General features: G+C 42.5%; 2 protein-coding genes across 6 annotated transcripts in view; both read left to right on the top strand.

Moving 5' to 3' along the window:
* NSD3 (nuclear receptor binding SET domain protein 3) overlaps window positions 1–14,941 on the top strand; it is a 98,274-nt gene extending 83,333 nt beyond the window's left edge. Inside the window, exons 18-25 of the mRNA XM_069484976.1 lie at window positions 905–1,107; window positions 1,753–1,865; window positions 2,459–2,728; window positions 9,859–9,975; window positions 11,837–11,978; window positions 13,370–13,476; window positions 14,052–14,256; window positions 14,700–14,941. Coding sequence (XP_069341077.1) covers window positions 905–1,107; window positions 1,753–1,865; window positions 2,459–2,728; window positions 9,859–9,975; window positions 11,837–11,978; window positions 13,370–13,476; window positions 14,052–14,256; window positions 14,700–14,941 — 1,399 coding nt within the window. The remainder of the gene's footprint in view (window positions 1–904; window positions 1,108–1,752; window positions 1,866–2,458; window positions 2,729–9,858; window positions 9,976–11,836; window positions 11,979–13,369; window positions 13,477–14,051; window positions 14,257–14,699) is intronic.
* Window positions 14,942–19,712: 4,771 nt separating this feature from the next.
* On the top strand, window positions 19,713–25,889 carry PLPP5 (phospholipid phosphatase 5). Of its 5 annotated transcripts, none has more exons than XM_069484984.1 (7): window positions 21,023–21,157; window positions 21,262–21,370; window positions 21,790–21,826; window positions 22,239–22,302; window positions 22,953–23,077; window positions 23,709–23,879; window positions 24,743–25,833. In XM_069484984.1, the coding sequence occupies exons 1-7, from the start codon at window positions 21,093–21,095 to the stop codon at window positions 24,904–24,906; spliced, it is 735 nt and encodes a 244-aa protein (XP_069341085.1). In that variant the 5' UTR covers window positions 21,023–21,092; the 3' UTR covers window positions 24,907–25,833. The 5 variants fall into 5 exon arrangements, with proteins under 5 accessions (XP_069341082.1, XP_069341081.1, XP_069341083.1 ...); XM_069484983.1 differs by having other exon boundaries at window positions 21,736–21,826; XM_069484981.1 differs by having other exon boundaries at window positions 19,713–21,370; window positions 21,736–21,826; window positions 25,610–25,889.
* Window positions 25,890–26,121: the final 232 nt, after the last annotated feature.

Here is a 26,121-nt window from a genome sequence, read left to right as displayed (position 1 = left end):
TACAGTTATTTGTTAAATAAATGGTTTTATTAGGCATATGTAAAATAAGAGAGTGAAAAAAATTTAAGTTTATATTTACTGTTCAAATTGCTGATCATATATACTACAAAAGCTCATGTGTGGCTCTCTGTAGTTGGCCTCATTTTCTATCAGCTTCATCCTTCAATTCCTGACTTGTCCAATTGGTAGAAATTGTCAAATTTTCTCGAAGATGGCGTCATGTAGTGATTGCTGTAGGTTGCAGTTATCATAGTATGAAACAGTTGTTTTCATTCTGTCCTCTGTCCCACCTTTATTATGATCTAAAATGAATTAGATTCTGAAATACAAACTCATCTAAAGTCTAGGACGTTTGCCCTGGTTGGCTGGGGATCCAGGAAATGCTGATTTGAATGTGGGGGTGGTAATTGTTTACTATAGCATCAGTTTATTCTCAGAATACTTCCCTTGACTAGAAATACACTTTTATACTTTGAAAGATAATCTTGGTATTAAGTTTAGGGAGAAACGTGACTTTTCTAGGGTTGAAATTGAGTTTGGAATAGCATTATAATCTAATTCTTGAGTTGGGCAGTGGGTTCAGTGTTAATTATTTTATTATACTTTATAACTTAAACTTTCATGATATATATTCTTTTATAAATATCAAGTATCTTTTAAAGAAAAACCATTAATAGATCAGGTGTTTAAGTCCAGTTTGTTTAGTCTGTGTTCATTATTTCATGAATTTGTTAATATGTTTTTAAATGATAGGTGGTTTGAGTAGATTAAAGATAAGCAAGGTTTTTTGTGTTCTTAAAATGGAAATGAAAATTGCAAAAGACAAAACCATTTTTCCCTCCTGCCAACCTTGCAAATAGTGTGATTTTTCATCTTCTTGGTCTAAAATTGCTTTTGCTTTCAGATGGTGGCCAGCAGAGATCTGCAACCCCAGGTCTGTGCCACTGAACATCCAGGGCCTTAAACATGACCTGGGGGACTTCCCCGTGTTCTTCTTTGGTTCTCATGACTACTACTGGGTGCACCAGGGCAGAGTGTTCCCTTACGTTGAAGGAGACAAAAGCTTTGCTGAGGGACAGACCAGTATTAACAAGACCTTCAAAAAAGGTAAGTTGGGTGATGTTTACAGTGATTCCAGTGTAAGACTCCAGTGTTGATTCCTCAACATCTAACTGACAAATGACATATTTCCGGTATTGGAGAATTTTCCCCAGGTGTTATGATCCTGTGTCCCATAAGCTTCCAATCATATTAAAACCAGGTTTGAAATACATTTCAGTATAGCAGAGGCTGCTGTGTATGTGAAAGGAGTTTCCTCAGTGATCTTTCGTGTAAACACAGATTATTCTGGGAATGGTCTTTTTAATCAAGTGAAGCTCCTTTGCCACAGAAGAGCGTAAAGGCTTTCCGTGAAGAGCCCACAACTGTTTTTGCAATGAGTTGCCGGAATGTTAGCTTTCTGGGTAAAAGTAAAATGCATTTAAATCTAGTACAAGGTAAAACGCTGCTCTTACTTGGAGGCTTTTGATCACCAAAGTGGGGCCTCTTCCCCGTGGCAGCATCAGGCACAGAGTACAGCGTTCAGTGAGTCCCATCCTATTTCACTGTTACCCGTCCTGATGGAAGACGGTGATCTCCAGAACGTAATTTTAAAAAAAAAATCTGCGGCCAGATGGGAAGGCACTATAAAACTACTAACAGTTTTTGTTTTTGTTTTTGGTATTTATGTACTTTGTTTGGTCTTATTGGCAGCACTAGAAGAAGCTGCAAAACGTTTCCAGGAACTGAAAGCACAAAGAGAAAGTAAAGAAGCCCTAGAGACTGAAAAAAACTCAAGAAAACCCCCTCCTTACAAACACATCAAAGTAAGTCTCTACCCATGAAAACATCGGTATTTGCCAGACAAGATGAAATGCATTACTCTCTTAGTAAAGGCCCTGTTGACTTACGAAAACGTTTGCTGATTATCACCCAGTCTCTGCAAAGCAGACTGGGAGCTTCTGCCGGGAGCATCAGATGGAGCCATAGGCGCTGGGCCGTGATACCAGGGCTGACAGGCCCTCTGCCAGCAGGAGCAACCGGCCTGATAGGAAATCCTCCTCTTCCACCAGGCCGTCCTGCGACCAAATGAAAATACGGGATATTTAGCCCCTTTATTTCAGAGAGCCCTACAGACAAGCATATCCTCTCTTGTTTTCAGTTATGAAATTTCCATCAGCTAGTGGAGGAAGAAATACACAGAGTCAGTAAGTGAAGACTCGCATTAGGCTTTGAGATTTTGGTCAACCGAGGAGAGATGGTTGTTATTCTTAGCTTATTCGTGGGGAAATTAAGATAAAGAGCCTTTCTCGGAGTCACACCACAGGGCAGTAGCACGGACGTTGCAGAGGTTCCCGTTCAAATTGCTGAAAGATTGCTTACCTTCTGCCTCCGTGTCATTTGTGATTTTGTTTTCTAGGCTAACAAAGTAATAGGAAAGGTTCAGATCCAGGTCGCCGACCTGTCGGAGATCCCCCGCTGTAACTGCAAGCCGGCCGACGAGAACCCGTGCGGCCTGGAGTCCGAGTGCCTGAACAGGATGCTGCAGTACGAGTGCCACCCGCAGGTGTGCCCTGCCGGAGACCGGTGTCAGAACCAGTGCTTCACGAAGCGCCTCTACCCTGACGCCGAGATCATCAAGACCGAGCGGAGAGGCTGGGGCCTCAGGACCAAAAGGAGCATTAAGAAGGTAGCATGGGACAGGGGCGGGGCGGAAGCAGCCAGAACCTGCGCCGCTGTGAACCCGGGCCGCTTCGATGGGTTATAATTGTGGGGATAAAATAAACAGGGGTTTATGGCAAAATCCTGAAACTTCCCGTGTTGAGAGTTTGGCACTACACGAGCAAAGAAGTGGTGAGAAGAGGATGGCAATAAAACGTACACAAACTTTGAGTGTCCCGTGATCAGTCACAAAGAGAAGAAGGAACATTGGTGATTCTCTATGTGAAATATTTTTTTACTTGTTAAGCAAAACGATTTAAAAGTCTTCATAAAAGCAAAATAGTAAAGTTGAGAATATACTGGGATAGAAACTGGCAAACCTGGGACTTCGCTCGTGTCATAATTCATCAGCGGTGAAACCAAGGCCAAGCCACTTAACTTCCCAAGCCTCAGTTTCCTCATCTCTAAAATGGACATAATAATATTCCCTGCCCTACATATCTGAAGGTTGTCACAAATCTTGAATTTGATTATATATGCAAAAGCAATTGGAAAAAGTTGATATCTTTAACACTTACAAATTATTTTCATTTTTATGCTCTGAGACAATTTTTCAAGGCAGTCTCTTTGTTTAACACAAGAAATGCATGCCCATTGTAGAAAACTTTTTATATTTTATTTTATTGAGACAGAGTCTCACTCTGTTGCCCGGGCTAGAGTGCCGGGGTGTCAGCCGAGTTCACAGCAACCTCAAACTCCTGGGCTCTAGCGATCCTCCTGCCTCAGCCTCCCGAGTAGCTGGGACTACAGGCACGTGCCACCATGCCCGGCTAATTTTTTCTATATCTATTTTTAGCTGTCCATATAATTTCTTTCTATTTTTAGTAGAGACGGGGTCTCACTCTTGCTCAGGCTGGTCTCGAACTCCTGAGCTCAAACAATCCACCCGCCTCAGCCTCCCAGAGTGGTTGAAAACTTTTTAAATGCAAATAAAGAAAAATGAAAATCACCAGTAAATCCTGCTATTCAAACAGGGGCTCTCAAATGTTAGACTGCCCGAGACTCTCCCAGGGTCCTTACTGAAAACAGTGTCTTACTGAATTAGAGTATCTGGTATGAGTCTGGAATAATCTGCATTTTAAAACAACCCCCCAATCCTCACACCCTTGCCTCTGCTTGCCCAGAGCCACCTGCTGTCCAGGACTTGAGGTGTAGTCACTGAGACAAGGTGGACCTAGTGGGAATTTAAAATTGCTCTTGCCATTTTTCTACCTTAAAAATCACCTTTGTAATTAAAAAATCCCATCTAATGTAGTAAAGAAAGGTTACACAATACAAAAAAGATAGTACAGTGAAATTCTTCCTTCATCTCTTTAATTCCTGGTCTCCTCACCAGAAATAACCATTGTTAATAGTTTGATATATAGCCTTTTAGAACTTTTTCTCTACAGTTATAAACATAAACATATGTACACATACATATTAATACATCCTATATTTGTAGGGTCTCTAAACACAAACATGAACATGCTCTCTTCTTCTCCTTGAAATATAAATACATTTCTGTGGCAGCTCATATAGGTTTCACCTCATTCTTTTTAACAGTCTCGTATGTACTATAATTTATTTAACCTATTCCCTGATAAATATATACATATATTTTTTAAATTCTATAACGAACACTCTTTGTCATCTATGTTTTTGCACCTATTTCTATGGGTAAGATTTCTTGAAGTGAAACTCACTCATTTAGTACGTATTTATTAAGCTGCTTCTATGTGCCGGGTACCGTCCTAGGCACTTGAAAAACAGTAGTGAACAGAACATCTAAAGCCCTTACCCTGGTGGGTCTGCTAGAGGAGACAGATAATGAGCAGACATGTGATGCTGAGTGCCACCACCTGCTGTTGAAGGCACAGCTGGACCAGGGGACAGCTGGTGACAGAGATTGCTCTCTTAAATTGATTGGCTGAGGAAGGCCCGAGGCGGCAGCATTTGACCGGGCCGTGTGAGGTAGCAAAGCCGTGCGGGGACGGACGGGAGAAGAACATGTCAGACTGAGGTGAAGGCAAAGAAAGGCCTGGCTTGCTCCGGAACAGCAAGAGAGCCGGCACGCCTGGGGAGGGGTGGCGGGAGAGGATGGTTAGGAGATGAGGCGAGGAGGGTAGCCAGCCAGGGACTAGATCGGGGACGCCTTCTGGGCCATGGGGCAGGAAACTTCTGGAAGATTTTGGTAGGGAGTGACTTGATCTGACTTGGTGTATCAGTTTTCTATTGTTGCATAACAATATTACCACAAAGTTAGCAACCTGTAACACACGTTTTATCATCTCACAGTTTTCATGGGTCAGGAGTCCAGGCAATGCTTAACTGGGTCCTCTACTTAGGGTCTCCCAAGGCCACAGTCAAGGTGTAGACCAGGGCTGGGTTCTCATCTACTGACTTGACTAGGGAAGGGTCCCCGTTCCCGCTTGCACGGCTGTTGGCAGAACTCTGTGCTTCGTAACCGTAGGTCTGAGAGCTGCGGGTTGTTTCGGTTGTGGGCTGTTTCTTCTTGCTGTTGGCCAGGGGCTGCTCTCGGCTTCTAGAGGCTGCCACAGTTCCCCGCCACATGGGCTCTCAGCATGACCACTCACTGCCTTACAGTCAGCCGGGGAGACGCTGTAGCAAGACAGACGCTAAAGTCCTATGTAATAAACACACATAATCACATACGTCCCGCCACCTTTGCATACTCTGTTGGTTAGAAGCAAATCACAGCCAGGCGCGGTGGCTCACGCCTGTAATCCTAGCACTCTGCGAGGCCGAGGCAGGTGGATCGTTTGAGCTCAGGAGTTCGAGACCAGCCTAAGCAAGAGCGAGACCCCGTCTCTACTAAAACTAGAAAGAAATTATATGGACAGCTAAAAATATATAGAGAAAAATTAGCCGGGCATAGTGGCGCATGCCTGTAGTCCCAGCTACTCGGGAGGCTGAGGCAGGAGGATCACCTGAGCCCAGGAGTTGGAGGTTGCTGTGAGCTGGGCTGACGCCACGGCACTCTAGCCCGGGCAACAGAGTGAGACAAAAAAAAAAAAAAAAAAGCAGCAGATCACAGGTCCCACTCATGCTCCAAGGGAGGGGGTCACACAATGGCATGGACACTGAAGGCAGGGATCACGGGGCCACCTTGAGAGTCTGCACACTTGGGTTTCAAAGGATAACTTTGGCTGTAGTGTGGAGAATTTATGATGAGGGAGAAGGAGTGATAAAAAAGGGAGACCGTTGGAGTAGTCCAGGAGGTGGTGGTGGTGGTGGTGTGGGACCCCCGGGGTTGTAAATTGAGGCAGCAGAGAAGTGGTTGGGGCTCTGAGGTTTTGAAGGCAGAGCCAACAGGACATGCTGATCACTGGATATGTGGTTGGGTGGCTTGGTCAAAGGCCAGCTACATTTAACATGTCATTAGATAATGGAAACATTCTTACATTACTTTCTTTTGAGGCAGGGTCTCACTCTGTCATCTAGGCTGGAGTACGGTGGCATCGTCTAGAGCTCACGACAGCTTTGAACTCCGGGCCTCAAGCGATCCTCCTGCCCCAGCCTCCCACAGTGTGGGGATTACAGGCGTGAGCCACTGTGCCCAAACCACACATAAAAACTTTGCCTATGATTTCAGGGGCCATCCTGAAATCCATCCAGTTTAATATTGTGGTGTTAACACCTTTTAATAGTAGTTGTATTTATTCTAAAATGTATTCTAAGATAATTTTTTATTAAGCTAATGATATAATGAAGAGAAAATACAATCTGGATTTTTCTGCCCTTTAGCACTTGAGGGATTCCTAATGTAAGACAATTGATCTTTTACAAAATAGCTAAAAATACACAGTCATTGAAAAGAATAATCATAAAGACATTGTAGCAACATGAAAAGGATTTTTGGTACATTCACAGGAAAGAAACGAAATATGAAATTGAATGTGCACCGTCAGTCCCCTTTTCACACATAAAAGATTCCTGAAAATGTGTGTCAGAGTCGAACAACAGACTTCCATCATAAAGTGGTTTCTTTCTCAGACATTTTTTTTTAGGCTGGGCGTGGTGGCTCATGCCTGCAATCGTAGCACTCTGGGAGGCCAAGGTGGGAGGATCGCTCGAGGTCAGGAGTTTGAGGCTGCAGTGAGCTGTGATGACGCCACTGCACTCTACCCAGGGCAACAACGTGAAACTCTGTCAAAGGGGGGGAAAAAAAAAGGAAATTGAACCGCCCTCCTCACTCCCCCTTCATAAAAAAAAAAAAATTTATTTTAAGAAATATTAAATATTGAACTACAGGCTTTTTGCTACAGTCTTTAAGGACAGATTTGTAGCATTTTTAAAGTTCTTGAATTTGTTATTTTTGTTCACAAGTGAATTGACACTTCATGGTTTTAAGTACAGTAAGCAACTCTTCGAGGCTGAAGACTTGTAACTTTTAAGGAGTCTGAAACATTTCCATCTTTATTCAAATGCTGTCAAGTTTTATGAGACCTGCACTCCTCATATCTGATATCAGCACTTTAATTTTTCTATATTCACTCACTTTCATAGAATAACAAATATAAACCATAATAAATCATTATCAAGCTTTTGCAGTAATAGAACCATTTCTTCGAATGAAATTTTACCTTGAATCCCAATCTGTGAAAAAAGATAAAGCTCATTTGGTGAAATTCTGCTCTATACATTTTCATTAAAGAAAATCTGCCCTGAAATAGTGAAGTCCAGCATCGGTAGGTGGCAGCGCAGCCAGCCGGCCGGGCCGTCCGCCCTGGTGTCCGCGCTAGTGCAGCGTGCTGTGTCCGTGCACGCGTGTCACAGTGCAGACGGGATACGGCAAAAGCCCCCCGAGGCTGAGCGGGCATAGTACACGAATGTGCACACCCGCCCTCTGCCCCTGGGAGAAAGGCCTGGAAGGGAAAAGTACGTGGCACAAATTAACTGTTTATGGTACTGCAGGTTCTAGACGACGTGTTTTTCTTTCTGTAACCTAATTCTTTGCCATAGCTTATACGATACATAAAAATGGGAGAGAGAAAAAGCCAGAGGTCGACTTCTGTGCTGACCACTCTGCAGCCGAAACGGGGCTGGTGTTTCTCACGGACCTCACCAAGCACGCTGCCAGGGGAAAAGGCCAGGGCAGGCCAGTCTTCTCAGTTAGCCCACTAATTTCTCTTTCTCGTTCTAGAAGTCATCATCTATTTTTACCAATAGAAAAAGATTAAATATTTTTAAGAGCACTGGCTTACGTTCTTAATGATTTACCAAAATCAGAAAATATGATACAGTACTTCACTTTGGATTACTGATATTTACTGTCAATGGTTCTGTGACACCAAGAGCTATGAGAAAGGCTAAGGAAAAGTTGTGGCGGGGGAGAGGAGAGTGAGACGGTAGCCCCGTGAAATAAGCCAGTACATGTTCGTTTCCCAAGACGTTATTTGCTCTAAAGTGTGTTACTAAGACTGATGCTTTTGAGATGAAAAAAGTTAACGATTCTGTCGTCATAAACACAAAATGTTGAATTTACAGCCTTTACTCTTATTTTAAAAGGCACTCACCCCTGCGTACCTGTTAGAACGGCTAAAATGAAAAGCAGGCCAGGTACGGTAGCTCACACCTGTGATCCCAGCACACTGGGAAGCCGAGGTGGGAGGACCGCTTGAGGCCAGGTATTTGAGACCAGCCTGGGTGACACAGTGAGACCTTGTCTCTACAAAAATATTTGAAACACGTATTAACTGGGCATGGTGGTGTGTTCTTGTAGACCAACCAGTCAGGAGGCTGAGGCAGGAACATCACTTGAGCCCAGGAGTTCAAAGTTACAGTGAGCTATGATTGTGTCACTGCCTTCCAGCCTGGGCTACAGAGCAAGACCTTGTCTCTAAAAATAAAGTAATCAATTAAATTAAATGAAAAATAGTGGCAATACCTAATGCTGGCAAGGACGTAGAGAAACTGGATCTCTCCTGTGTTGCTGGTCAAATGTAAAATGGTACAGCCCCTCTGGACATTAGCCGGGCTATTTCTTCAATAAGTAAACAAACATACACTCACCATATGGTGCAGCAAATCCCACTCCTGGCCATTTATCCAAAAACAATCAAAACCTTTGTCCATATAAAAACTTTTACCAGAACATTCATAGCAGCTTTATTTGTAATAGGCAAAATCTGGAAACAATCCAAGTATTCTTCAGTGGGTGAATGGTTAAACAACTGCAGCACATCCGCCCTGTGCAATACTGCTCAGAAATTTAAAAAGAATGAAGTGTTGATATACACAACAACTCTGATGGATCTCAAGGGAATTAGCCTGAGGTTTTTTTTAAGAAAAGATAATCTCAAAGGGTTCTGAATAATGCTATTTATAGAACATTCTTGACACGACAAAATTAAGAGACAGAGAACAGAGTAGTGGTTGCCAGGGGTTAGGAGGGGATGAGAGGTAGGGGAGGAATGGAAGACTGATGTGATCAGCAAGGAACATCACAAGGAATCTGCACCCTGGTGTGGTCTGGTCTGGCAGTTCTGCAGCTGAAATCCTGACTAGAACGACATCCACAGACAAACGAGTGCATGTACAGTTGGTGATCTCTGCATAAGCCCTGTGGATTGTGCCCGTGTCGGTTTCCTGGTTTTGATACTGTACTATATTTATGTAAGATGCCACCACTGGAGGGAACTAAGCGAAGGTTACTGAAATTTCCCTTTACCATTTGTGCAGCTTCCTGTGAATATCAATAATTACTTCAAAATAAAAAGTTTAAAAACAAAAACAGCTTATTTGTTTCAAATTCAGATCTTTTCTAGGTCTTACCCCAAACTCCCACAGCTACAAACCAGTAAGTGTGTTAATACAGCTTCAAAGACTGCCCCCTCCTGCCCCCCCGATCCCAGTGGTGCCTTGTGGTGTCACCTTGGACAATAGAGGTAGGGTTGTCAGTAAGAAAGGCAAGCAGGTAACCACTCTTGCAGGCACTTGGACAAGAAAAATAGTGCCCCCTCCATGTCTGACCATTTATTGCTTGGGTTGAAGTTATATTTTCAGGATTCTTTTTAGTTAATTATCTTGGGTTATGCATGTATTAAGAGATGCTTTTTAATATAGCACAGTTACATATTGCATGTCTCTCTGCAGGGCGAATTTGTAAATGAGTATGTCGGTGAATTAATCGATGAAGAAGAATGCAGATTGCGAATCAAGCGAGCCAACGAGAACAGTGTAACTAATTTTTATATGTTAACTGTTACCAAGGTAAAATTGCTTTTTTTTTTTGGTAAGAAAAAGGAATTTTCTGGTTTTGTTTCTTAATTCTAGGTTGAACCCAGTCTCTCTTAATTTGATTTTTTTCTCAGGCAAGTTATAATGATTTGCAGTAGCCAGTGGGCTACGTACTAGGATATGCTAATTATGCCAGAGTACAGAGTGATTATGGGAGCCTTGCACGTGTCGTGTGAGACAGCATGTGAGTGAAAACAGAGCCAGGAGCAGGCCTAGCGTGTCTGGACTTTAGTCCCAGCTCTTCTTAGTCACCGAAAGGCCTGGGCCTCAGCGTCTATTACTGAAAGAGAGAGTCAGCCCAGTAAAGTTCTGATTTAGCAAAAACTCTAAATTATTCTGTATACTTAAACTTTTTTTTTTTGTAAGTTAGGAAAATAATGACTGCTGTCATGACAAAAATGACAGTAAAACTGCTGGTTTAATCCATGTAATTGTAAGACCTGTTCGATGCCCATTACATCCATTATCTCATTTAATTTTCTCAGCAGTTCTCTGATTTACAGAGGACAAGAAACGGGGGTCTGGCCATGATAAGTGATTTGTTGAACATCTTGTTACAGTTTTAAGAGCCAATCCAAGGATCTAAGATTGGAAAAAAAGAAAAAAAAGTTTTAAGAGCCAAGACTAGGCCGGGCGAGGTGGCTCACGCCTGTAATCCTAGCACTCTAGGAGGCCGAGGCGGGTGAATTGTTTGAGCTCAGGAGTTCGAGACCAGCCTGAGCAAGAGCGAGACCCGGTCTCTACTAAAATTAGAAAGAAATTATATGGACAGCTAAAAATATATATAGAAAAATTAGCCAAGCATGGTGGCACATGCCTGTAGTCCCAGCTACTCGGGAGGCTGAGGCAGGAGGATCGCTTGAGCCCAGGAGTTTGAGGTTGCTGTGAGTGAGGCTGACGCCACGGTACTCAAGCCCGGGCAACAGAGTGAGACTCGGTCTCAAAAAAAAAAAAAAAAAAAAAAGCCAAGACTAGTACCCAAGTTTCCTATGTTCCAAGCTATCTCTAAAACTAAGATTCAGAATATCATTAAAATAGGAAACAGAGATCATTTAAAAGAAGTATTTTAACTGATGTGTCATTGTTTGAAAGTTTTGCAACTTTCATAATCATAAATTAAAATGCCATTTTTACAACCGAGGGAGTCTGGCTCCTGCACTCTCGTCCTCGCTGCCAGGGGCCCCTCCAGCCACCCTGACAACACCGGAGAGGCTCAGTGCCCTGGAGCTCGTCCAGATCATCAGAGTTCAAATTCAGCGGCCTAAATCTTCAGCTTTGTACTGCATTTTGAACTTTAAGTAAAAACAGAGGAAACAGATAACTACTAGAGAATATATCCCATACAGTAACCCTTCCATCAAACGTATCTGCAAGTCTTCATTTCAGGGGAGAAGTTTCTCATCTTTCCGTCTTCCCTCTTTATGGCCTAAACTCTCATGTCTCCCCCATACTAGTTTTGCTTCCTACTTAGAGCAGGAAAGGAGCGATGATAGCAAAACAGTAGTTATCTGAACTTTGAGCTCTCTAATCAGAAATACCGTTCCCAAACCTGTGGCCCACTAATGTTCTAGGTAGTGTTCTATGGTCTTTCTAGAAGCCAACTTAAAGAGAGACTAAATTCCACTTCATCCTAATTACTTTGACTTGCAGTTCATCAGATAAAGTAGAGGACTTATTAAATTGCCCAGGGAGCATCACATTTTGAGAGTTGTCAGTTGTCAAACATCAGCTCGTAGCAAAGTGCTGCTGCCTTGGGGTCCTTGACCGAGTTGGGTGTTTCTAAGAGGCTTATACTTAGTTTTATGTAAAACGTACCTTTCTTTTCTTTCTGAAGGACCGTATCATTGATGCTGGCCCAAAAGGAAATTATTCTCGCTTTATGAACCACAGTTGTAATCCGAACTGTGAAACACAGAAGTGGACAGTGAATGGAGATGTTCGAGTCGGACTTTTTGCTCTTTGTGACATTCCTGCAGGTAAAGAAGTAACTTGCTCCTCATGGTCCCCTCCCTAGGAAGAAAGCGTGTCCTCTGGAGGCAGGACATTACTCTTCAGCTTGATGCCCAAGTGCTTACTCCAGTATGAGAAAGTGTGCTTAGAAAGTGTTACCTGCCCAAAGAGGTAGAAATCTATGTCCTCAAAAAGGAACTTGGCAGGAGCCTTTACGTAAGAAAGGGTATTAATTAATTCTCCAAATTATTGCTGTTTGTACAATGTAGCCAGATGTTGTTTTTTTTAAAAAACATTTTAAAAGTAATTAGCTTGTGTTAACATCAACTGATTTCTTGGTTTTGGAGTTTTTTTTTTTACTTTGTGAGATCGTTCTGTTTCAAATTAGACATAAAAGCCACTGAAGCCAGAGCTATTGTTTCCATTTTTTCTTACCCATCCAGCATCTTAATAGCAAAAATCTCTTCTTTGTTAAGTTTGTAGAAAAATGGGTGAGAAGAAAAATGCTGTACCTAAAACAGATGTAAACTATGTTTCTAGAACTCACTGTGGGTTAGTTAAGCCTAGCTAAAGGAAAGTGTAGGAGGCCTTAGTTGGAATCCCTGGATCTTTGGTATATGTAGTAAGCCTTCATTTTGAACCTTTTTTTTTTTTGAGACAGAGTCTCACTCTGTTGCCCGGGCTAGCGTGCCATGGCACCAGCCTAGCTCACAGCAACCTCAAACTCCTGGGCTCAAGCAATCCTCCTGCCTCAGCCTTCCCAGTAGCTGGGACTACAGGTGTGCACCACAATGCCAGGCTAATTTTTCTATATGTATTTTTAGCTGTCCATATAATTTCTTTCTATTTTTAGTAGAGACGGGGTCTCCCTCTTGTTCAGGTTGGTCTCAAACTCCTGAGCTCAAACAATCCGCCCACCTCGGCCTCCCAGAGTGCTAGGATTACAGGCGTGAGCCACCTCGCCCGGCCCATTTTGAACTTTTATTTGATCATAATATAAGGCATTAATTACTGAAATAGTATTGTCACAATTCCACAGTCATAGTGTTCATCGAGAAGCTAGCGTGAACTGGCTTTAGAAAAGAGGGCTAACCTACGAGCTGTTTTTTCTTGAGCGTAGATTAGAGACTCTTAGTCCCTACTACATTGTTTTTGACCACTTCTATGAAAAGGATATGAATTCTTTTTAGGGTACATAGTGTTACTGTAATTAATTGGTGGATGGGAATGTTTTCGTTCAGTTTTTCTTCCCTTTTTTCTTTTTTACCATCACTGTTTTAAATGAGGTGGAACATCGGAAAGGGAAACATCTTCGTGTTCGAATTATGTCTCCTTTTTTCATTATGAGTGTGTGTCTGTGGCCGAGTTTCTCTTCCCCATGACTTGAGCATGAATATTTATTTCTCTCATGTTTCAGGGATGGAGTTGACATTTAATTATAACCTGGACTGTCTGGGCAACGGCAGAACAGAGTGCCACTGTGGGGCGGATAACTGCAGTGGTTTTCTAGGAGTGCGGCCAAAGGTCAGTTGCACAAGGCGAGGGGCTGTCGAAGAAGTTAGTTTGTGACCATCTCAGGCAAATGCTGGCCATCGGGCCCCTGGTTTAGCATGTGGTCACCAGCTGTGTTCACCAGGAGTGCAGGCTCTGACCATCCTGGGAAGCCTATTTCAGTGACGGCTGTTAGGTTCTAAAAATGTATTTGTATTTCAGATTGAATTTGCCATTAGCAAAATCCAAATTAACACCTGTTTCAAAATCCACAATATACTAAAAATCACTAAATTATATACTTTAAAATGGTGAATTTTGTTGTATATGAATTATATGTCAGTGAAAAAATTCAGCAGGCTGTCTGAACATTAAAATGGGTTAAAGTTGCTTAGGTTTACCACCACCCTTGCAATTAAAAAAAAAAGTGCCCTATTCAAAAGCCAGTGAAAACAAAGACTTTTGTTATGGTGTCATTACCAGATAAGTCCTTCTGGTGTTTTTAAGCGTGAATTCAAATGAACGTGAGGTTGTAGGGTTTTCCTCCCCGAGTCGGGCTTTGTGCACTGTCTGTAGTCTCTGAAACTGGGATCCTTTCTTCCTGCCAGTCGGCATGTGCGTCAACGGCTGAAGAGAAGGCAAAAAATGCTAAGTTGAAGCAGAAGAGACGAAAAATCAAAACAGAACCAAAGCATATGCATGAAGATTGCTGTTTTCGATGTGGGGATGGTGGAGAGCTGGTCATGTGTGACAAAAAAGACTGTCCCAAAGCATACCACCTCTTATGCCTTAACCTGACGCAGCCACCGTATGGTAAGCTAGGCCTGCAGAGCCCATTCTCTGATTTGGGTCTTTGCCAACTATGTGCGACTCAGAATATATTCCACCCTCCTTAGAGGAGCCACGGAACGGGAAACGTTCAATAGAACAAATAACAATAGCAAACAGATACCATGCTAGTGAAAAAGCTGTCTCCCTACACAGTGGGAGTACCCTGCGGGCCAGCAAGGATCAATGTCTTATTTATTATCATATGACCACAGGGGGGTAGTTGGCAGCTATGGCACTGGGTTTTGCCAGTAGCCCACATCCATACCAAATAATATACCCGCATCTATACTGGCTGAAAAATGGAGTTGTATTTAGTTTAATTCTGTCTCCAGTTGGAGACGAAGGTGGGAACTTGGGTTTTGGATGGGTAATTAAGACAGGCACTAACTTGGGCACTTTTCCTTCTTCCTCCCACCCTGCATTAGGAAAGTGGGAATGCCCGTGGCACCAGTGTGATGCGTGTGGCAGTGCAGCTGTCTCCTTCTGTGAGTTCTGTCCACATTCGTTCTGTAAAGATCATGAAAAGGGGGCTCTGGTTCCTTCTGCACTGGAAGGCCGTCTCTGCTGCTCTGAACATGACCCCGTATCTCCTGTGTCACCAGAATACTGGAACAAGATAAAATGTAAATGGGAATCACAGGATCATGGAGAAGAAGTAAAAGAATAAATGGGCGGTATCCCCCCCTTTCTATTTAAATGAAAAAAGCAAATAGAGAATGCGTTTAAAAAGAAGAGACTTCTACAGTGCATACAGCCTTTGCCATCAGAACTGCCTTACTAAAGCGAAAATGGGAAACCAGTTCATGCAGGCAGAAGCAGTTGGTGGTGTCTGGTTTTTCTGTTTTGTTGGCTTAGGGATTCTTTTGTGGAGGGTTAAATTCCCTTGATCTTTTCTTGCCTTTTATTGTGCTTCAATGCCTTTGCATCTGGGAAAAGAGATGTCTTCGCTTTTAAAATAAGAACAAAGATAAAAGAAAGTTTTGTTAATGAGATAAATTTAAAGTCTAAGATGTGTTCCTTGGTTGTACAAAGCAAAAGAAACCATCATTCCTTTATTTATTTTCATTATTAGGAATTTTGAGAAGTATAGTTCAAATAGTCTAATCAGTGTATTTGTGTGTGTGTTTTAAGTAGGAATCAGAGAAAGCCCTCTTAGAAAAGGGTATGATAATCTTTATATACCTCTTTACTGAGCAGTAGGTAGGCTAACTTCTCTTCCCCTTCAAAATGCTTTTCATAGTCTTAGAGAAGGGCTCTGTGGAAGTATTAAATCTGGCCTCTTGAAAACATGCCTCGATGGATTTTACCTCTGTGGTCTTAAACTAGGTGGGCTTTGTGATATGGTAACTTTATCCAGAAAGGTATATAATGTGTTTTTTGTTTTGGAGGTGAAAAAAAAAAAAGAATGGATGTGCTCCCTGATTTTTGAGATGTTTTCCATTGACGGTGGGGTTTTTTGATGAAGTGTGTTTATGTGGCTATGAATGCATGGTTAGAATGGTCACTCCTGTTATCCTGACACACTGATAAAGGCAGCTAAAGGGAGATGAAAGGCACAATCCAAAAGTTGGATCCTAGAAGCACCATTTTCTGTCCAGTTTAATGTAGACTTTGGTCTGACTTGGAGAGAATTATGGGCATTTTATTTTCTGTCTCTGTTTCCCTCTCCTAATCAAACATTTCCTTTGTCAGCTGACCATTCAATCATGTTTCTTGGTGAAACTACACAAATGAATTTGAATTGTATTTGAATAGATCTCCTGGGTTGAGTTCCTGATTTTGGTGGTAAAAGTAGGGCCATCCCCAAGTTATATGTAAACAATTTCTATTTAGTGTTAATATTATCCAGTACTTAAAATTGCTCCCACTGGGTAAGGGGAAGAACTTCTACTTTTACAGGGTCATGAGAGCCACACAAACACACTTCATCTTAGGAAGCACTTGGAGAAAACGCCCAAGAAAGTCAATGTTGGCAAAAGTGGTTGACTGTGATGCTTGAATCTTACCGATGCGAGTATACCAAGATGTCTGCTCACAAAACTCACTTGCTTTTAATGCTTAGGAATATATATATTCCAGTATTCCTTGTATGAAATAATTAGTAATGTCAGACATTGTTGTAACACTGTACTAAGTAGAAGTCTAGGGTTAGCTTGAATGAACGTTAACTTTCTCTGTGAATTTTGACTGCTTACCATTGCTGGTACCTGGTAGCATTTATTTTCCCTCAAGAAGCACCTAGTAACCTTATGAAGGTAGGGAGGGTAGATGCTTGAGTGCATTCCTTCAGTTGTATTATGTGTGTTCTGTTTTTTTATCAATTTAGAGCTCTTCTCTGGAAAGAAGAGGAAAAAAGCTGTTTTGTGCCTCCTTTTTTTGTATGTAAATGTGCAATTATACTGGATTTTCTCTTGTAAAAAACAAAACAAAACAAAAAAACCAACACTACAATTCTTTTACTTAAGCTCCTAAACTGCCATTTGCCTGATTCCAGCAATGAATTCTGAGGTGACTTATTGGGCTTCCAATAATTCTGTTGATTAGATGTCCCAAAAGAAAGAGCAAAATGGAAAATGCTATACATGTTACGAAATGTAGTTGCGATAAGTAACATGCAATACAACTCACCAAAACACTAAACTTTGCTCTTGAGCAATTATATAGTTTGATTGTCCTTTTAAAAAATAATTTAAGAAAATCTAGGTTTTATCATACTAAAATTTTATTTTATATATATGATAAACATTTGGGTTTTTAAACTTACTAAGGATTTCCTTTAATATTCTAAATGCAACTCTTGTTGAAACAATATTCAACATGAAATCTTATCTCCTTGCTTTGTTTTAGATTTAGTGCTATTTAATATCTGACAACTTTTATATGGTAAGCCAGGGGACATCCTATATACTGCACATACCTTAGGTTTAAGTATTTTTACACAGCTTCTTCATTGTGTCACATTTTGTTTTTATACTTGTAACAGAGCTCTGCTGGGGTTTTTTAATCTTTTTTTTTTTTTTATGACTAGTAATATTGTTTCGCCATTTCAGATATCAGAGTAAACAAAATAGCTGACCATAGCTCTGAAGTCTTTGTCCATGAGTGTTCTTTAATGGTCTAAAAAGTGGTTTTAGTCATGCCAGTGCCAAGGAGATCTCCTCACACCTCCTTCGTGCCAATGTTCACCTATTTTATATATTGTAAGGATGCAGGTTGTGGAAGTAGAGAGAAAAATGTTCTTCATGTGTGCATAAGTGTACACACATTGTGCTTGCCTATGCTACACCAATGAAATATTCTAAAAGACATTGCTCACTTATAGTCTGAAGTTGGTATTTGTTAACTTTTAAATCTATATGTGGTCAGAGTGTAAGTAGTTGGTTTTTGTTGTTGTCTAAAAATGAAATAACTTAAAGCAGCATGGGATAATGGTGGCATTTTTTAACCTCATGTTAATTGTTTGAAGGAAGAAGTGAATGTAAGATTTTTGATAATCAGCATAAAGCTTCAGAAACTGGATCAGCGCGCTAGGAAACTCAGGCACCGTGCAGCCAGCGGGCTGGACCGCTAGTGCTCTGAGGAGTCCGCGTGGCTGGCTGAGGAGGGAGGGTGGATGGCCCTTCATTCCTGGAATGCCGAAGCAGCTGGAGGCAGGGAATCGCGTCTTGAATGTCTGATCAGGGCTAGAGATAGGAGTGAGGTGGGTTTTATTTTCACTGTTGTTTAACAAGTTCCCACTTTATCTTAATTCTGAAAAATGATCTGGCCTAAGCTGTAGAATAGGCTGAGTTCTGGAATTGTTGAAACTCGGAGATTTCTGCATGTTCAAGTCAAGAACATATCTGAAAACTATCAAAATAAATAAAAAAATAATTGAGGGACCAGGGCTGCTCCCAGCTCCCGCCTGCCATTTCTGCATGGTATTTGGAAACATGCCAGCAAATAATGTGTGGGACTGAGATACTGAGTATGTGATCATGTAAAGAACTCTCAGTGGGACAAGCTGTTGGCCGGCTTTCCTGGTTCACAAAGTGGAGTTTCCTTTTTGAGTAGTTTCTTGCATGGTGTGTTCTAATCAGAGTCAAATCCAATGAACAGTTTGGAAGCAGCCCATCTAAACAGAATGGAATCTCTGGACTGCCCGGGACTTGTTGCTTATCTTTCATTTCATTTCTAAATACGAAGCTCTTCCTTTAGCATTCACCTTAAAATCAAGGCACTGCCTGCCACAGGCCGTGTCCTCTAAGGATGAGAAAACAGTTATCACAGCTTGGGAAGCTCACATTTGATGTACGTCTGCATGAGGTGCGATGACATTGGAAAGTTGTCTTGTTGCTGGGCAGTGCAGACTAGACTTGAATTGCTTTTTACAAGGCTGATGTATCCATCTAGCCACCCCCAAATTTTCCACGTTGGTGTTGACATGCAGTGACCAAATGGAACAATTTCCTTCAGCCTAGGGCCACCTAGAATTGGTCTCTGCTTATTTGTAAACAAACAAAAAGTGGAACTTGCTTCCATTTTTAGCTGGGCTAGGGAGCAGATATAATCAGACAGCTTTGCAGTGAATTCACAAGTATTGAAAAGTTGAAAACTTAAACATTCTGAAATCTCACCAACTTTTACCTGGGGTGGGCTACCAGGAGCAAAGGGGGTTCTAGGGTAAGGGAGGGGAACGATAATGTTTACCGCAGGTACGAAGTAGTCACTTTAACATTGAGACCTCTGCCTCATTGAATTCAGGTTTTTTAAGTACTTGAAACTCTTCAGATTCTCCTTATTTTACAGTTTCTTTTTAAATTTACAAAGTAGAAAGCATTGTTTTGTATACTGTTTTGAAAATAGCCTAGTCTCTTATCCTCTTTAACTTGGAATAAAGGCGAAGTTCTGCGAATGGGAAAGAGTGTTCCCAGTAGCGATCTCAGATTTATTTTACACATTTGAGGAAGAGACTCCTGCATGAGATACCAGCAGCATTTTTATGAATATTTCCTATGTATGTTCTTTATTTTGTCAACCCTATCCCCAAGCACTTCTTTCCTTTTACTACGTGTCTATGTAGGGAAAAAACAAAAAATTGCACTTAACGTTACACTCCTGAAATGCTGTGCGTAGCCTGTGTCTTTCAAAAACTATTTCCGTTTTTGTTTTTTGTCAGTCCATTGCATAAGTGACAAGTTTGGGTGCTTGTGGCACATAGGTATGAAGGGGGAGGAGGAAAGAGAATTGTCCTTCAGTAGGCCGTAAAAGTCATTAACGTGTAAGTAAAAAGGGAAAATAGAATAGTTGCCAAAGTCATTTATTCAGTCCTTGGTTTTCTTGTGTGACATTACTGCATCTGCTATTTAGTGAGAAAGCACCTCAGCTCCTACCGCTCCCCTTCCCTGCCTGCCAGCAGACGAGATGTGTGCAGGTGGCTCGCAAGTATCTGCCAGATGACCTACAAGGTATTTATAAGGTATTCTTGTCAGTATAGAAGTGGACTGGATAAAACATTTACTTTGTCATTAATATTATTTTATCTCATTTGTCCTGTTACATACCCTATGTTAAGAAAATCATATTGCCACTAATAACCAAGATGCTAAATGATTATTACAACTGGCTAATAAGAATCATCTTTTTATATACAAGGGTGTGTGCATATTTGGAATTGATATGAAATTTATTTGTACCCATTTGAGTGATATTGCACAACAAACACAGATACCTACAGATTCCGTTTTCATTTCCTGGTGTTCTTTATGATAATGATCTTTGTAGATTGGTTATTTCTGTACTTTGTTTATCTGTAATAAACTTTGTAGATCCTGTGAAATGTTATTTCGCCTAAATCACTTGAGACTTGAGTCTTTAATAACAAAGCATCAATATTCACTAAAGTCAATCTCTTTTGAGTTTCTGTGACTTGGCTAGCTCTTCACACTAAGGGATTAGTGTTAATTTTCCCTGGGGGTGTTCCACTAGGGCATTACTGTATAATGACTTGATGTTGCCACATAGACTTCAAGATATATAATATTTTGAGGATTTTGTTGATTGGCTTATGTTATATTGCATAGTGTGAAACGCGTAAAGCTTGGTTAACCTGTACATAGATAGTTTACTGTTGGCTAGTCATAGTGTATTTAGGATTGCCTGTAATATTTAAGCTTCTTACTGATGTGCGTGCTGGTAGGAACATAATTTTTGTATATTTACTGAGATATGTTACCTTTTTTATTTTACAAATACTTTGGAATTCAAATGTGTTTTTTGCTTCCGTGAGGATTAATTTGGAAAGGTTTTTAATGACATTCCACTGATTTCAGATTTTGCTTGAGATTGACTTCAATAAATTGTCCTGTACGTCCCAAATTACACATGTGGGCTTTTTCTTTGTCTGTAATTCTCTGCCGCGACTCACGGGGCGGCAAGACTGGATCGCAGAATCCATCCACCCTCAGCCTTCAGAACCTGCTGCGCTGCTGAGAAACGCGCCCGAGAAAGCGAGTGTTTTGTTTCCTAGTGTTTCATACTTCCAGGAAAGGGCCGTGGCGAGTGTTGCTGCCGGCTATGGTGCGGCCTCCCCGGCTGCTTGGTGAGGGGCACGGAGGACTGCATGCGTCGCTTCCATCCGGGCGGTTTATCAGGCCCCAAGGCGACCTGCTGCCTGGCCGGACACGAGGAGAGGGGACAGCACCCTGCTGCGCTGGCTCTGCCCGCCTTTTCCTCGCGACGCCCTCGGAGCCACGCCCAGAGTCGCCGCTCCCGGAAGCCACCGGCCGCGGAGCAGGTCCCGCGGCGGCGCCAGCACCCGGCCGGCCACGTCGTCGGCGATGGGGCGGGCGGGGGCCCTGGTGGCAGAGGTGGGCCTGCGCGCCGCGCTCTTCGCCGCCTTCCTGTGAGCGCCCGCGGGCTCGGGCGGCACGGGCGGGCCGGTGCGAGGGGACGAGGGGACAGCGGGGGACGGCGGCCGACGGCCCGCGCCTGCTGTTTCCGCCCTAGGGTCACAGAGCTGCTGCCTCCCTTCCAGAGGCTCATCCAGCCGGAGGAGATGTGGCTGTACCGGAATCCGCACGTGGAGGCGGAGTATCTCCCCAGCAGGCCGATGTTTGTGCGTGAGAACCGCCCCGCCTGCCCGGAGCTTCCAGCACGGCCATTCTAGCACGACAGGATCTCTGCAGGGAGCTTCCTGCTACCTTTGTTGATGTGCTGAGCATTTTGCTTCCTGATTTTTCAATGTCTGAGATCTAGATTTAGAGCGCGAAAGGCCCGAGTCTGGCGCAGGAGCCGCGCTCTGAGCCGCGTCGTGCGGGCGGTGCTGTGCGCTGGCGCAGCCCGCAGGTGGGCAGCACGCGCTGTTCCCAGGGCCGGCTAGGTCTGCCATGAGAGTCCTGCCCTCCTCCCTGCAGGAGCCACTGACACTAGCAGGGTTTTTTCCCTTTCTTTTTTTTTAACCTCTGACGTGTTCTGGTTCAGGTCATCGCATTTCTCTCCCCACTGTCTCTGATCTTCCTGGCCAGATTTCTCAAGAAGGCAGACACCACGGACAGCAGACAAGCCTGCCTGGGTAAGACCTGACCCCTTCTGGCTGGTGGTGTCGTTTTCGAGCTGGGAACTCAGGACGTAGTTGGGTTCGGGCACTGGAGCCTGTGTGGAGGCCACTGAGTTCTGCATTCCTAAAGTAAGTGTACCCTCTGGACCCCACTCGTGACCCTGTGAGAAAGAAACAGCTCTGTGGGAACTTGGTTAAAGCCATGCCTAAATGCACTGGATTATTTGTGCCTCAGAAACGTCTTTGGCCTAGCACTGAAGTCCTCCCTGCACCACAGAGAAATCATTGAGAGCCATCATTGCTCTGTGCTCAGAACTGACTGGACTCCGCCTATCTCAGAAACAGAATAGCTGCTGTCTTAACGAGGCATGACCAAGCCGTCCGCCTCAGCAGATTCTACTAAAACAGTGGTTTCTTTGCTTTGCAGCTGCCAGCCTTGCCCTGGCTCTGAACGGTGTCTTTACCAACACAGTAAAACTGATAGTAGGGAGGTAAGTGGCAGGAGCCAGCCCCGTGCTTGCCTCAGCCCCTGCCTACCCCGTCAGGAGAGATGGGCAGTGGGAATGTCACACATCTTTCGCATCCTTTTCTCCTTTGCTCTCACTCTAGGCTTCTTTTTCTCATTCAGCACTTACTCCCTTCCCTGTACCTCAGTCCTACAGGTGACCCTTGGGCTCTTTTCTGCCCTGAACTGCATTTCCCATCAGCAACCACAGCAGAGTCTGTCCTGTACAACTGCGGTCCTCTATCCCGGGGATGTTAGGAAACAGGCCTCACATCACCCCCTGAGCTCTGCATCCCCCCCACCCCCCCAAACCCACGCCTGGCTGTGGAAAAACTGACTTCCATGAGACCGGTCCCTGGTGCCCAAAAGGTTGGGGACTGCTGCTCTAGAACACCTCCTGAAGTTGCAGTGTAATTGACTCTTTGCCCTAAAAGGTAATTTTTTTCCCCAATTTAAATGTTGATCTTAGAAGTAAGGCTCTTCTCTTAGTGTGGGGACTGTCCTAATCCAGTCACATTTTTTGTCTGGGACACTACTTGACCAACAGTTAGTGGGATTACTGGTGTCTGCTACAACTGAGAAATAACTTCTGGAGTTGTAAATGATCTGTGTTCAAACCGTGCTTATTTCTTCCAGGCCACGCCCAGATTTCTTCTACCGCTGCTTCCCTGACGGGCTAGCTCATTCTGACTTGACGTGCACGGGGGATAAGGACGTGGTGAATGAAGGCAGAAAGAGCTTCCCTAGTGGACATTCTTCCTGTATGAGTATCATACACACTCCACTTCTGTGCTTACTGTTTTTGCATCATTGATTTTAACCTAGGAAGCTTGCAGGGATGGGAACATCTGACTATTCTTGTTCTTGTTTCTTGAAATTGGAAAACCCCCTTCTTTAATAACCCTACAATTTCATAAGCCTAAGCCCTGACTATTGAGTAAATATTAGAGGGTGGAGAAGTAGTCTACCTTCATGAGATTAGCATTATTTGTCTAGATCCTGTAATCTTGTACTAGTAATAAAAATACTAACTGTATTGAAGACTTACTATGTATCAGGTGCTTTAAAGCATTTTCTTACCTCATTTATATCTCAGAATAGCTCAGTGAGGTGGATACTATTATTTTTATGGTTCCCATTTATAGATGAGGAAACTAAAGCATCGAGAAGTCCTATAACTAGTACTGCAAAAACTACTCTCAGTAAAATAGTATCAACTTTGGGACATAAAGTCCATTTTTCCTTTTGTTTCCTTTTCCCTCACAATGATTTATGCCAGAAGTATACCAAAAAGGGATAAAATACGCTCAAGCTCCCTGGCTACCTTTTTAGAGATGAGTGAAGTAGCTTTCCTTTAAGACATATACTACTTATACATTTTTTCTACTCCAGTTGCATTTGCTGGTCTGGCCTTTGCGTCCTTCTATGTGGCAGGGAAGTTACATTGCTTCACACCACAAGGCCGTGGGAAGTCTTGGAGGTTCTGTGCCTTTCTGTCACCTCTACTTCTTGCAGCTGTGATTGCACTGTCCCGCACCTGTGACTACAGGCATCACTGGCAAGGTAAGCAAAGCGATCACACCATAGAAGCTTCCATATTTCACTCATTATTTTATCCCTAGCACCCAGCACAGAGGAAATGCTTACTAAATTTCTGCTGAATGAATGAACAAATGAGTGAGTATGGACGGTCTAGGTTCTATACTAAGACTATGCATTTAAAGCTATATGGAAGACAAAAATTAACCTTTTAAAGAGACTGCCAAGAGGAATGTCCTAATTTTTCCATTATTTGAAGCATCATAAAAATTCAAATTAAACTGCATCTATAAGAAATTAAAACCTCAAAGTTCAATTTACTCTCAAAATAAAAATCAAGTTCATTGTCCTAAGAGTTTTAGTTCAAACCCAGAAGTCAAATTCAAGAAAACAGTATTATTATAATTAAACCAAAGAAATTTAAGAATATTTTCAACGAAAAGCCACGAGTCCAAAAAAAGTTGGCAGTGTTGCCTGGAGGTCCTCAGGAGCCCTATTTTAAAGAATAAACTAATTTTTTTGTGAAGAGAGGAGTTTATTCCTTCTTCTTGGACTCTTGAAATGGTGAAAACAGATGAACAGCATCAAGTAAACTTTTATTATTCTAAATTAAAAAATATTCTAATTTAGTGAACTCTGAACAAGGCTTATTATACTTACTTAACTAAAGATGCGTTTTGATTTGGTGTTTAGAGTAGTCTGACAATGATGATCCTGTAACCGTCTAATCAAATTGAGAAAGCCTAAAGTAACCATAAATCTGGAATTTAGGTTTTTTTTAGCTGCGACAAGTAACCTGGAGGGCCATGTGTTTTACACCATGTGGGATCTAATGTGATTTAGGAGCCCAATATGATTAAGAGAGACCCCATTTCCTCTCTCTGTAGATGTCCTGGTCGGGTCCCTGATCGGAATGACGTTTGCCTATGTCTGCTACAGGCAGTACTACCCTCCTCTGACTGACGCAGAATGCCACAGACCACTTCAGGACAAACTTGCACTTCCCACCGCACAGAAGCAGCCTGGTGATTCTTGTTGTTTTGATATTTAACAATTGACTCTACCTCAGTGGAGAACAGGTGAATCAGCCCTCTCAACTGGAACGTGCACAAAACAAGAAATTCTGGCCTTTTTACCCCTTCCAAGGTACGAGTGAAGACACAGCCACACTGTATTCTGCCTCCAGGCGAGCACGCAGGTTCGCCCTGCTCCCGGGGATCTGTCCTGAGGAGTCAAGTCCTTTCCTCTGCTGTGTGCCACACACACGTTCTGGTAAAGGGATTGCCAGTCGGCCGCTAACAGCTTAGGAGTCTGGTCCATCAGAGCGGTATCCCAAGATCTACAGCATTTTTACACTTAATTTAAATGCCATTCTTGGAAGGCTCTTGTCACAAAGAAGCCTTCACATAACCCCATTTTATCCTACAAGCTAGAGTTAGTTATCAAAACCTAATTTCCATTTCCCATAGCTCAAAATCTTAAAATCTTATAGGGCATGACCAACTCAGTTACTTTTCATTTGGTTTACTTTGGTGACAATTCCATCAAGCCTTAAATAGGAAAATGTCCAATTTGAGGTAATTTGTCGCTGTTATACATATCTTATCTGAGTCCAGCCATCTGGTATTGTTGTCCGTTCTGGACACTGTGGACATAAACAGTAAAGAAAATGGTCATCCCCAACAAATGATTGTTTCCACCTCATGCGTCCTTAATTGTGCTCCGAGCTTCTTTCCTTCCATTCCTGACTGAAGATCTACCCAAACGTATCAGCTGTGCCAACTGACAGGCAGGAAAGAAAAATTACAGATATCACTATTGGAAGGACAAATGAATCTTTTTCTGTCCCTTCTTCACAACGGGATATAAGGAACAATTATAGGATGTCATCAGAACTGATGCTATAGGACCTACAGCTAGCTACCTTTCTCTCTGGTGATTATACTTTAAATATGACCTTGTCTTAAGTATATCTTCCTATGACATATTTCCAATGCATCTTTTTCCTTCAGTAAACCTGATATTCAAATAAAATGGTAAATATGTGGTTTTTTTGTATTTAAAGTACCATTCAGAGGCTGGAACATAAAGCAAAACATTGGAATCCCCATCTGACATAAGTGCTGTTATCTTTAGTAGTGGCTAATATTTATGAATACTGAAGGATAATCTTAGTATTTACCTTATAATTGCCAAGCTTTAAATTCTGAACTACATCTGCCTATGACAATGAAAACACCAGTTAAGGGAAAAGAACTCAAATATT

Source organism: Eulemur rufifrons, chromosome 12, assembly GCF_041146395.1.
Source record: "Eulemur rufifrons isolate Redbay chromosome 12, OSU_ERuf_1, whole genome shotgun sequence".
Taxonomy (NCBI): domain Eukaryota; kingdom Metazoa; phylum Chordata; class Mammalia; order Primates; family Lemuridae; genus Eulemur; species Eulemur rufifrons.
The sequence above is the reverse complement of the archived record's forward strand: the minus strand, read 5'-3'. Positions and strand labels throughout refer to the sequence as shown.